The 12,933-nt window shown below is 40.4% G+C and overlaps 1 protein-coding gene across 1 annotated transcript in view; it reads right to left on the reverse strand.

Moving 5' to 3' along the window:
• Positions 1–3,073: 3,073 nt before the first annotated feature.
• The window catches only part of tmeff1a (transmembrane protein with EGF-like and two follistatin-like domains 1a), a 99,760-nt gene continuing 89,900 nt past the window's right edge, over positions 3,074–12,933 (reverse strand). Inside the window, exons 8-10 of the mRNA XM_028592445.1 lie at positions 10,069–10,192; positions 9,368–9,529; positions 3,074–3,977 (exon numbers count right to left, since the gene is read on the reverse strand). Of these exons, the coding sequence (XP_028448246.1) occupies positions 3,893–3,977; positions 9,368–9,529; positions 10,069–10,192 (371 nt within the window). The 3' untranslated portion in view covers positions 3,074–3,892. The remainder of the gene's footprint in view (positions 3,978–9,367; positions 9,530–10,068; positions 10,193–12,933) is intronic.

A 12,933-nucleotide genomic window follows, 5' to 3' on the forward strand; every position in this document is an offset into this window, starting at 1 on the left:
TCGGCTATAAATGCTGTGGCGTGTGGTTCATGGGGTTTATTCTACAAACTTATCTCTATACAAACATAACATTTAAATGAAATGAATATAAAAACTTCCTGATATTTCCTGACTGTAAGTGAGGCACTACTTCAGTGTCACACATGTTTAAATGAATGAATGTTGGATGAGGATTGGTGTTTAGTACAGTGAGGTACTTTGGAGATGACGGATTGCTGAATGTGTTCGACTGATGCCAGCAGCTGCTCCTGTCCCTAAATACCCCCCACCACCCACCCAGCCCCACCTCTACTCTTTAACTCTATATTTACTGCAGGCGAGCGTGCCTGAGTCCCCTGCCCCTTGTAGAAATGTCCCACACATTTATTTTCACGTGGAGAGTCAGCGACCTCTACTCCGCTTCTGTCTTTTTTCAGATGAGCAGTTTTTAATAAGACCGGAGAGTCAATGAATGGCTGGAGGCCGTATTTAACCTCATCCGGCCTCGTTTTCAAGTCCCTAAACTTCTCTACAATAAGGGTATATATTTTTTTCTGCGGTTGATAAATGAAAACCGCAAAATGCCAGATAAAAACTAATTCAAAAGAATATAAAAAATGCAGAATGTTTTTTCTGACCTAAGACCCAAAGATATTCAGTTTAACATGATATAAAACAGAAAAGCAGCAAATCCTCACAAAAAGAAGCTTTAGGTTGAGATTATTTAGATTTTCTGCTTGATAAAGACGATTCTACACGTTGGAATTCATTAATTTTGCTTTCTCCGTTTTAAATCCTGGTTTGTCCAGGCGAGTTTTTGCGTTCGGCCACATTTTGATACATTTTCTTTGAAAAGAAAGTAAAACTTGTGCGATGTCAGCTTGTTAAATGTGAATATTGTTCTAGTTTCTTCTCTCCTCTGTGACAGGAAACTAAATATCTTTTGAGTTGTGGACAAAACCATTGAGAATGTCATCTTGGGCTTTTTGGGAGACACTGATCCACATTTTTCAACTTTTTCTGACATTTTAGAGACCAAACAACTAGTCCATTAATCCAGAAAACAATTCAGACATAAATCAACGATAGAAATAATTGTTAGTTGGTCTAGTATTTAGTATGGAATTGGGACACACTGTCTCTGAAGAACAAAAACTATAGAAAAGTAATTTGTACGTGAGAATTTTAGTCTCCTGTGACTCATCACACACACACGCATCACAGTCAATAATCTGTGCTTCTGCAGTAATCTCTCTCTCTCTCACACACACACACACACACGCGCACGCACACACACAGACACAAACACACACACACACACACACACACACAAACACACAGACACACACTCAGAAAGAGAATCAGCCGAACACAAACCTCACAGAATAAAAACAGATACACAAACAACAACACACATTTCACTCAAATGACACATCAGCACCCCCGTTGTACATTAAAAAAACATTTCCTTTTTTATTTTGGCAGAGACCAAAAATAGCCTCTCAAAGTCTACATGCAGAATATTAACATGTCAAACACATTCTAGTCACATTTAGAGAAGTCACGGCTGCGAAGAAACCTACGACCTGTAGACTAAGACTTTACAGAAATACAACTCCTGTGACAGAAAATAACAATGACGGACATACAGAGAAGACAAACGTGTCCTGAACTTGCACAGTCTAAAGCCCAGTTCAGACCAAAGATTCACAACGAGATGAAACGGTTTTAGAACGTCGTAGAGAAAAATTTCAGCGGCCTGAATCGGCCCATCTCAGCTCAACTCAAACCAGCTGATGGTGTCGCTGCGACTCAGCTGGTCCAGTCTCCAGAGGCTGGTTTTAGAACGTAAGAGACGTCTCCTGTTTCTACAGCCAATAGAGAAGTCAGCTGGTCGAGTCTCCAGAGGCTGGTTTTAGAACGTAAGAGACGTCTCCTGTTTCTACAGCCAATAGAGAAGTCAGCTGGTGGAGTCTCCAGAGGCTGGTTTTAGAACGTAAGAGACGTCTCCTGTTTCTATAGCCAATACAGAAGTCAGCTGGTCGAGTCTCCAGAGGCTGGTTTTACAACGTAAGAGACATCTCCTGTTTCTACAGCCAATAGAGAAGTCAGCTGGTGGAGTCTCCAGAGGCTGGTTTTAGCACGTAAGAGACGTCTCATGTTTCAACAGCCAATAGAGAAGTTAGCTGGTTGAGTCTCCAGAGGCTGGTCTTAGAACGTAAGAGACATCACTGTGGTGGAATTTCCAAAACCACCGTGTCATTATAAGACCAGACAAAACGAAAGCTTACGCTGGGTTTCCACAGGCAGTGCTTTTCAACGCACAAAAAGGCATAACTTTACACACAGGTTGTGTTTCAGAGAACTCAAGGAATCGAGGGAACGACACGGAACAGGCATCGTCATTCATCGGATGTAAAGTTCCTGTGGACATGTTAGGATTGTTTTTGTTCACTTTCTATATAGTAGTTGTCTTTGCTGTTTTCACACAACATTAAAACGCTAAGACTTTAAAACGATGGGGAGTTAGTTGCACACCGCTAACATCTGTAGGACCTGTATCTGTTCACATGTTAACACAAGACGGAAACAGGGTTTTTAAGTGATATTTTAAGTGTGTTTCCTCTAGGATTATTATAGGTTTTTTTTCTGCAAGGGATCATCTGTGCTTGGAATGTTTCGCTGAGGAGCAAAAATGCAGGAATAAAAATTAACAAAAGAAAGAAGAAATAGACAATTATTCTCTCACATTCAAAGAAAAGTCTTGGTTACAGCTATCTCAGCAACCAAGACTCTCTCAAGTTACATAAAAAAAATCATTTAGAGTTCCTCCATTTGCAGTAGGTCCTTCAAACCCCAAAACAGCCAACACACGTCTGTTACAATCCTCTGAATTCTGATTTTCGGACAAAGATGCAAAAACATTCCTTTGTGCGTTTAAATCAATACGATTTCCTTGTCAAAAAAAGCAAAAGTGTTTTTTAGAAGAACGAACTCCAATGTTTCCCACCCTCGATGCAACTACAAGTGTTTTTTGATTTGTTATTTTCTGGTGCGGGTAAAGACAGCCGACTGTCCCGCCCCCAAAAAAAAAAACTTTACACATTCCTTTCTTCAACAGCGACTAAAACCGTCAGTGTCCCCCGTTCATCAGTCCGACTTTTTGGATCTCCGTCAGATCTCTGAGATGAAGGAGGCGCCGAGGCCGTCGGCTTTTCTTTTAAAAAGTTTACAACTACACCACAGTACACAGTTTTCACAAGTCATGCGCATATACAGGATCTAGAATTCAGAAAGCAATGCTTTAAATAAAAGTTAAACATAAAAACCTTTGAGTAAAAACTACTTTAAAGAAAATCATGATTATAATAATAAATTATTAGCTTGTTTGGAACACAGTGACGTCTTTAATATAACAAAGAATAAGTGTAAACATATCTATATATCATCACCTCCTACGTAAATACAAACTGCATTTGGTGATCAGATGCACATTATTTGTAAAACAAGAGACCTGGCGTAGAAATATTCGTTTTCAATAAATAAGCACATTCCAGAGGGGCAGACATCACTTTGTTAGTTTACCAAAGGTACCGTATTCATAAAGCATTCAACAAAACCTCTAATTAAGCAATTTAAAGTAATTAACACAGCGGACATGTTAACGATGTAAAGTGACAGCGGGTTTTGACAATTCGGCTCCTTGGACTTGCGGCAAAAAAACAAAATTCCATCCACCAACAAAAAAAGGAGGGAAAATTAAGGCCCCTTAAATAAATATTCTTATTTTTCTTATCGTTTCCCAGGAGAGAAAGAGAGAAAAAATGTATGCCACACATGTACCGTTTAAAAAAAATGGTATTCCCACGCCGTAAGAAAAGACTTTTTAGAAAAAGAACCCAGACCAACACAGCTATACCATCCGGGAATTAGTGTCCGAGGAAAAGTGTCCGAGGTTTTGTTTTTGCCGGCGGCCCCTGTTGTTCTTCGGACATTTCCTAAAAAGAGACAGAGAGAAGAGAGATGTATTAGTTTCAATGATGTAACTGAGACTAAAGAAACACGTTTCACTTCCCTTACGGTTCCTCCAGAAAAACGCGATTATGCAATCGCATAATTCAACGCATAATCAGCCAAAGTCTTTCACCGCATAAATTGCCGATTTCCAAGCAAAATATGCGCGGCTTGCATGATTTCATAATCCCCGCATTTTCGTTGCAAAAAGTCACATAATATATCTTAGCTGAATGTTGAACAATGTTGTGTTTACTTCACACAAAAGCAGCTATTTTCCCCTGTTGCCATGGGAACGTTATAAAGTGACGTAATTACGCAACGTGAACATCATTGAAAAGCAAGGTGTTGGGGGAATCACTTTTTTTTTCTCTTTGTCATCAAACCACAGTTTTTGCAAGTTCCCGCAATTTCATCGCATAAAACTGCATAAATATCCCGCATATTCCATTGCATTTTTTTAGAAAACGTGCCGCCTAATCAAGGATTTTTGCCTGCAACAATCACAAAAAAACTGTTTCTGGAAGGACTGCCCTTCTTGTCTAATAGGTTTCCTTGGATTGTGGTGACACCTGGATTGGGGCTGCACCTGTTGCTGTGATCCTGCTCAATAAATATCTTTACTGTTACTATATTTGCCACTGTTCATCATGTCATTCATTACACCCACTGCCAGGGCTTTAAATTGACACCCGCTAATAGAGATGTTCCGATACCAGTACCTGAAAAGCCTCCGATACCTCCTAAAATGCTGGTATCAGTATACGAAAGTACTCAAGTTTATGCACCGATCCCACACATTAGTAACTTAGCCCAGAAGAAAATGTATTTTAAAGTAGTTTATTTATGTTCTTTTTCCGTTATGACTCACTGTCAAACTGGATAATCAACCCGGTCTCATGGCAGTGCGTGTAATGGTCACGTTTTTTTTAAATCTATTGATACGTACGTGTTCACGGGGACGTTTTTGTCGTTTGTTGTAAAATGTAAACTAATGTATTTAAATGGGAAGCATATGTCGTGGTCAGAGCACGACTACGGTAGCGAGTAGTATGAAATGCCGAAAATCCACGTAAGGAGGTTGGTTGGGGGTGGTAGATGGGTCAAACTACATTGTTTGTGTTTGTTGATGATTCACAAACAACAACAAAGACAGAAATCATATAACATCAGTGTTGGGAGCAACGCGTTACAAAAGTAACACAATTACAGTAATGTATTCCATTTTGCTGTAATGCAGTAATATAACGCAGTAATATTATACCCGTTACAATCTCAGTAACTCAAGTTCCAATGCATTTTAAAGTAGCATTTAGTGGTGTTTTGTTTTTTTAAGAATTCACCAACACCACGAAACATTTCTTCATAGGAAAACAATGTGAGTGTTACTGAGATGACTGCAGAGAAAGATACATTTGAGAGATGGACATTATTGTCAGGAGTTGAGGCGAGCTGTCCCGTCACTGTTTCCGTGGCCAGAGCCAGAACCAGAGACGGTACGGACAACATCTGTGTCCCAACAGGTGACGGTGCATAGAAACATGTCGGGAATTAATGTTTAGGCTTACCATTGCATTTTATCAGCCGTGGAGAGTAACTGTTCCATACTTCAATACAACTGTAAGGTACTTTTAATTGAGTATTTTCATTTTCTCCTATTTGCCTATTGTACGTTTTACTTCTCTATTTTTATAGCTTTAGTTACTTTGCATATTCATATTAATTATACAAAATATTATGAATAATCTATAATGTATTAAAGTGGATAAAGAGGAGACTTGTTGATCCGGTGGTGAAATTCACAAGCTACCTGCCAAGTCAAACTTCTGCTGTTATTTTGGTGAAAGTAACTCAAAAGTAATGCAAAAGTAGTATAACTCATTAAAATTCAGATACAGTAATATTGTTATATAACTAATTACTCTCAAATGACAGTAAGTAGTAATCTATAATGTATTACATTTTGGAAGTAACTTGCCCAACACTGTATAACATCTATACAGGGATAGTGGTATACAGCTATACAGCTAGAGATGCATTCGATGAGCGTGAAAACATGTCTCAGAGAACGTTTGACTCGTTACAAATATGTTATTAACCCTTAGGTTCGTTTTGCGCTGGAATTGTCCTTTAACTTCTTCAGGACATGAACACCTGTTTCCTGGGTGAAAGTCTTGTGTTTTCTCCTTAACTTCTTCAGGACATGAACACCTGTTTCCTGGGTGAAAGTCTTGTGTTTTCTCCTTAACTTCTTCAGGACATGAACACCTGTTTCCTGGCTGAAAGTCTTGTGTTTTCTCCTTAACGTCTTCAGGACATGAACACCTGTTTCCTGGGTGAAAGTCTTGTGTTTTCTCCTTAACTTCTCCAGGACACGAACACCTGTTTCCTGGGTGAAAGTCTTGTGTTTTCTCCTTAACTTCTTCAGGACATGAACACCTGTTTCCTGGCTGAAAGTCTTGTGTTTTCTCCTTAACGTCTTCAGGACATGAACACCTGTTTCCTGGGTGAAAGTCTTGTGTTTTCTCCTTAACTTCTTCAGGACATGAACACCTGTTTCCTGGCTGAAAGTCTTGTGTTTTCTCCTTAACGTCTTCAGGACATGAACACCTGTTTCCTGGGTGAAAGTCTTGTGTTTTCTCCTTAACTTCTCCAGGACACGAACACCTGTTTCCTGGGTGAAAGTCTTGTGTTTTCTCCTTAACTTCTTCAGGACATGAACACCTGTTTCCTGGCTGAAAGTCTTGTGTTTTCTCCTTAACGTCTTCAGGACATGAACACCTGTTTCCTGGGTGAAAGTCTTGTGTTTTCTCCTTAACTTCTTCAGGACATGAACACCTGTTTCCTGGCTGAAAGTCTTGTGTTTTCTCCTTAACGTCTTCAGGACATGAACACCTGTTTCCTGGGTGAAAGTTTTGTGTTTTCTCCTTAACTTCTTCAGGACATGAACACCTGTTTCCTGGCTGAAAGTCTTGTGTTTTCTCCTTAACGTCTTCAGAACATGAACACCTGTTTCCTGGGTGAAAGTCTTGTGTTTTCTCCTTAACTTCTCCAGGACATGAACACCTGTTTCCTGGGTGAAAGTCTTGTGTTTTCTCCTTAACTTCTTCAGGACATGAACACCTGTTTCCTGGGTGAAAGTCTTGTGTTTTCTCCTTAACTTCTTCCGGGACATCAACTCTGCTTACCCTCTTGAAAGCCCTGTGATTTTAGAAGCCAAACATCCCCCCCCCCCGACCTCCTCCCTATGAGGATTTTAACGCTCTTATACAGCAGCAGTCAGTGTGCTGCTGAGAGCAATAAATACGTGGAATACATACCAATTACAGCCTCGCAGCTATACAAAGAGTTCATGATGACAGCCTGACTGCTTTAATGTCAATAAGATGAGAGGCTTGTTGTACTGTCAACCAGCTCCCTCTTCAACCCTCTTCAATTCAAAGAGAGACCGATATTTCATCTTCTCCTCAGAGTGACGGAGGAAAGTCTGTCTGCTGCCTCGGAGCAGAAAAACCAGGCCAAGTCCAACGTTGTTTAATTCTCCTCAGCTTCTCCTTCCCCTGCAGAAACCTGACAGAAATCCCACCTCTGTTGCGCGTCTGATGCACGAGCTATGAGGCTGCGTTCACAGCCGGTTGTCTCAACTTTATTTTATTTTTTTTTACTTTGTTTGTCCAGGTGAGACAAACAACATTCAGCAAAAGTAACACCTGAAATGTTTCTCTGCAAGTAAACCTTCCCGTCTAGTACACACAGATTATTTCCTGTGCACATTATGCATAAGGGGATTATCACGAAGCATTATACAGTTTTATTATTATGTACGTAGAGTAGTTTTCAGCAGGTTAACACTGCAGATTACAAGCTGTAGTGGAAAAAAAATCATCACCATCTTCCTCCAGGTTCTCTTGTTAACTCAAAGGGATTAAAGCTCCTCTGACTCTCCTCTGTGTCTGTATTTTGTACCTGGAATTTACATGAATTTACATATTTTCCTTTGTTACATTGTTTAAAAAGAAGCCTATAGATACAACCAAAGAAGAAGCCAGAGTTTGAACTTCTCAACTCTCTTTTTCCTTTCTGGACACAATTAGTTCTGTTGTTTTTTTACGTGAGCAAGCGAGTGCAACACTATGAAAAGTCACATAAGCTATGTTTCCATCCACACGTTTTTATCCAAATTAAGTGATATCGAATGAAAAATGCCTTATGGAAACAATAAAATCTGATTGAATTTCATGAATACTGACTCAAATGAAATATGTTCGGTCTCATTGGATTTTCTCTTGATCGATATATACGGCTTATGTGATAAAGGCTGATGGAAACGTTATTTGCCGAATAAATTAATGAATTGTGATTAAGTTTTAGGTCATTTTATGGTTGCAACCCGCCAAAAAAGGAAGAAGAAGTTTGAGTTCATTTCCGCCCAGTATTTCCGCTTGGTTTGCACACATGACAGGCGTCAACATAGACAGATGGAAGTGGACGAACGAGGAGACGAGAGACTTTTTTTTATTTAATTTACGTTCCCACACCACAGGCCGCGTCCGTTGTCGTCGGGCATTTACGCGCATCTGCATCATCACAGCAGTGTGTCGATAGCGTCGTTTTCTTATCATAGCTCGATATGTCGCTATCAGCTGGCACATAAGCACTATTACAACTTGTGCAATATTGATCCTTTGTTGGTAGATGGCGCAATCCATTTTGTCTAGCAAAACTTTGTTCGCAAATGTTTGCTTGAATGTTGTGCGATTCAGTGTGAAAATTAACCTTAAAATGTCTCAAATCAATTCGATATACAGATTTGACCGCAAAACAGCATGTGACGTCATCACGCAACAGGTTTTTATTCGCTTTAAAGCTGTTGGGTGGAAACACACTTTCACCAGCTTTATTCACAGGAGTTTTTTTACCAAACTTCAGATAATTCGATTGACAAGAGGATGGAAACTTAGCTACTGTCACATCATATTCATGAATGCATAATGTTCATTAGTCTGGCTATCAGCAGACCAAGCTCAATCTTTTAAGATTGAACATTAGTCTGGGGAGTCTGCTCTGTATTTTCTACTGCACAAGAGGCGTGATCAACGGGCATTGTTCACCAACATATAGGTGGTGATAGACAGATGATTCATCCAATCAGCTAACCAGGATTTTCACCCCTTCCCAAAAGTTCTCCAACGGTAAGTTCCCAGATGGATATGCCGAGCTAATACGAAGCGATCCATCTGGCGGAGTCAGGTTAGATTGAAATGCCTTAATTGACGCATTAATTAACGTATTGTTCATGCATTTAGTCATGCATGAGACACTATTAATCCTTGTACGTTACTGATAGGGGATAAGGGATCAAAGCAAGCTTCACCTTGTGATGCACATCACCACGGCGACGATGATGGCGATCTGCACGGCGCCGATGATGGCGGCGATGAGGACGTAGTGAAGCTTCTGTCCGCTGGGAACCACGTAGAGGATGTTGAAGTCCAGAGGCTCGTCACACTGAGAGCCTTTGTAGCCGGCATCACACCTGAGACACACACACAGACAGATAGACAGACACACACAGACACACACACACACACACACACAGACACACAGACACACAGACACACACATGCACACACACACACACACACACACACACACACACACACACACACACACACACAGACACACACACACTTGTCAGCATTAGCCCACAAAGGATGCGTTCAGGCACAGTATTGAGTGTAGGTCAAGTTTCAAACTCTCCTCTCTGACCCATGTGTGGTTGAACCAGACATAATTAGTTATTATGTTATTAGTCTATATCGACTATGATTCAGTTAGGGGATTGCTCCGGTGCTGCCGGAAGACACACCGGATGTCCCTCATTTTCAGCCGGATGTCTGTCACCTTCCACTTTCTTTGTGTTAATGTTGGCATATAGACTTTTTTACTGTAGCTACACACAACATTTCTGTTTCTGATTAAGGGACAAAATCCGGGTAATGAGCCGCCACAACTTTCTCTATTATTTTACTGATTTATTTCTTAGAGTGTAGTAGTTCAGGTAAAGTCACAGACCTGCAGGTGGCCACGTTGTACTTGATCTCACACTTCCCGTGAACACAGAAGCCGGCGTAGCTGTCGGCGCAGGGGATCGGCATCCCGGCGTAGAAACCATCGCCGTGGTCCAGACCGGTGGTTTCTGAACAACAAACAACAAAAACACAGCGTCAGAGGCACCATCTGCTGCTGCACAGGGGAGCGTTTGGACTCATGTCTCACCTCGTTTTATTTCATTTATCCCAGCCTACAGTTCTTTCTTTTTTTGGAGTCATTAAACCTTTTTAATAAGCACAAATAAAACCGCTAAATACCATCCATCAAGAGAGGCCAGAAAACAGAAAAGGAACTGATTGAGTGACATGACTACAATACATTTAAATACCTTCACTGCATTCAAAGACAGCCTGCAGGTGTATCGTTGTAGAGCACATGTGTCAAACTCGAGGCCTGTGGGCCGAACACGGCCCATCATATCAATTTAGGTTCTCAATACATTTTAGAAATCCTAGTTGTGCGCCAAAACAAAAAGAAGGGAAACTGTTTTTCAAACTGTAATTACACGGCTATCAGGGCAGAAATTCCCCCAGAATCAGATAGTTTTCACATTCAGGCTGTGAAACAGGTTGTTGCTTTATTCTATGATGGCTAAGGAACTTTTTTACTGGCTTTGTATGGCTTTATGTTGACAAAAATGTGCCAAAATTATGAAAAAAGTGTCAAAAAAAGCCACAAAAAAGTTCAAAAATGAATAAAAAGAGACAAAAACATTGGAGAAAGCCCCCCAAAAAATATAAAAGCTACAAAATGTAAAAAAGCAGCATGCAGTAATACAGTCAAAGATATTTCACTTTTTCCCTTAAATAAAATCACGTGAATGAACTGTAAAAAAGGGCGTGCCCTGACAGTAGCTAGGTAAGGACTACTAGCCAGTCAAAAGCAGAGGATGAGGGCTACAGCTTTAATACAAAACAGAAAAATTACATTAAACACTAAGAAAATCAGAATTCTGTAAATCCTTTAACCTGTATTTAAAAGCTTCAATGCTAATAAAAAATAATCTAGATTAAGGTGACTTTGTAGCTCACACATGGCTTAGGGTTTTAAAATTTAATTTGTTTGAGATCTGGGAAACATTCTGTGCAATTCTGTGGCTGCAGATTTCGCGTGAGCCTGATCATAAAACACAAAAGCTGTGCTCATAAGGGGATTCTTCTATCACACAGCCGTCTCATCTTCACTGCAGCAATAAAGAAACCGCCCACAGAGCAATGTGTAGCGCTCATTAAAATGACACATATGCAACGTACCAAATTCACATCAAGACGGAGAAAAGCCTCCGAGAACAAACACAGAGTGCGGCAGTTTAAAGGTCACCGTTCGGCACTTTAACAACGACACAAATAACACGCAGTGCTATTTAATCAAACCGTTAAACTGTCAAAGTGTCGGGAATATTAGAGAATATGAAGAAGATCGTTATTGGTTTCTTCTTTCAACCTGCAAGATCTTCTCATTCAAGTAAAGAGTAGGGATGTAACAATACCAACACATTCTCACTCCCATCTTGTTCATGTGCTTTTGTCATTGCTATTGATGCTAAAAGTCTCCTTTAGCGTCATATAACGTGATTTAACTATACGCGCTTGGTCGGGACTATTGGCGTCACTTTCGACGCAGTTATATTAAGGAAAAGGTCGTGGGTGGGTTTACGCTTCCGTGGGCAGGCCCGTATTAAGACAATGTGGTGCCCCTGGACACTATACCTCAAAATGCCCCCGTCCACATTTTTGGGGGGTTAAGCTGGATACCCTTCCCTTCCCATCCCCCAAATGATACATTTGTGTGTACTTGTGGACCAACTCAACTCTGACAGAACGCGTGTGAACGTGTGTAAGCAGCTTTACATGTAGTCTGTAAGCTGCAGCCTGTAAGCTGCAGTCTGGAGGTTTTCACGTGTTCACTGACTCCAACTCCGGCTGCTGTTATGGTAACCAACGCACTCATTCATCGTCCATTACTTTCAGCACAAAGAGGATAATCACTAGCATGACACCTTCACTGTTGCATTAGTGAGGCTGTAATTACAGATTCTAAAAATGTGTCGTTTTAACATCCTGGGAATATTTCCGCCCCCCTCCTCCTCCTCCTCCTCCTCCAGAGAGAGAAACAGTAATGACCATAATTAGCCTGAGAGCCCATATTTAGCTGCTTTTTTCCCTTTAAAAAGCAGATGATTATAATGTGAGACAGAAAAGATCACTGTGGAAACCAGCTGCATCTCCTAGAGCTTGCAAGTACAACAGCAGAAATTATTTGTTCACTTATGAAGCTAGATGAATATGTAGGCCACACGTACTCACATATTTACAGTACATATTTATGCATGTGCACACAGAAGAAAGAAGAAATTAAATGCACATAAATAAAATTAAAAAAAAGGAAAGAAAAAGATAAATCCCTCTGTTGTCGTTAAAGCACAGCAGCAATGGTACAGCAACAAGGGATGGGAATCTGATTGAAATTGATTGATAATTAACCTTATACTTAGGAGGAATCAATGTCCTTCTTCCTGTAGTAATCTTAATTTATAGCCTAGAAATCTAGACGCACCCTATCGGTAGCAAATGTAATTTTTTGGTGAAAAAAAAAATCTGTTTTGGAATATTGGATTGTATGAGTTCGACAATCGACTTGTGTGGACTTCACCGGAAACACCGCAACTAAACAGAGGTATGTGCCCTGGCTGAATTAACACGACTTTTATGCATTTCTGTCACATCTACTGCAGCCATATTCACTGTGTTTACTCTGAAGGAGTCCCTTCACATGGGTAGGCACTTGTAATGACATCTCCAACATGTTAAGAGGCTAAAAGCACGT

The sequence above is a fragment of the Perca flavescens genome, chromosome 12 (assembly GCF_004354835.1).
Source record: "Perca flavescens isolate YP-PL-M2 chromosome 12, PFLA_1.0, whole genome shotgun sequence".
Lineage (NCBI taxonomy): Eukaryota > Metazoa > Chordata > Actinopteri > Perciformes > Percidae > Perca > Perca flavescens.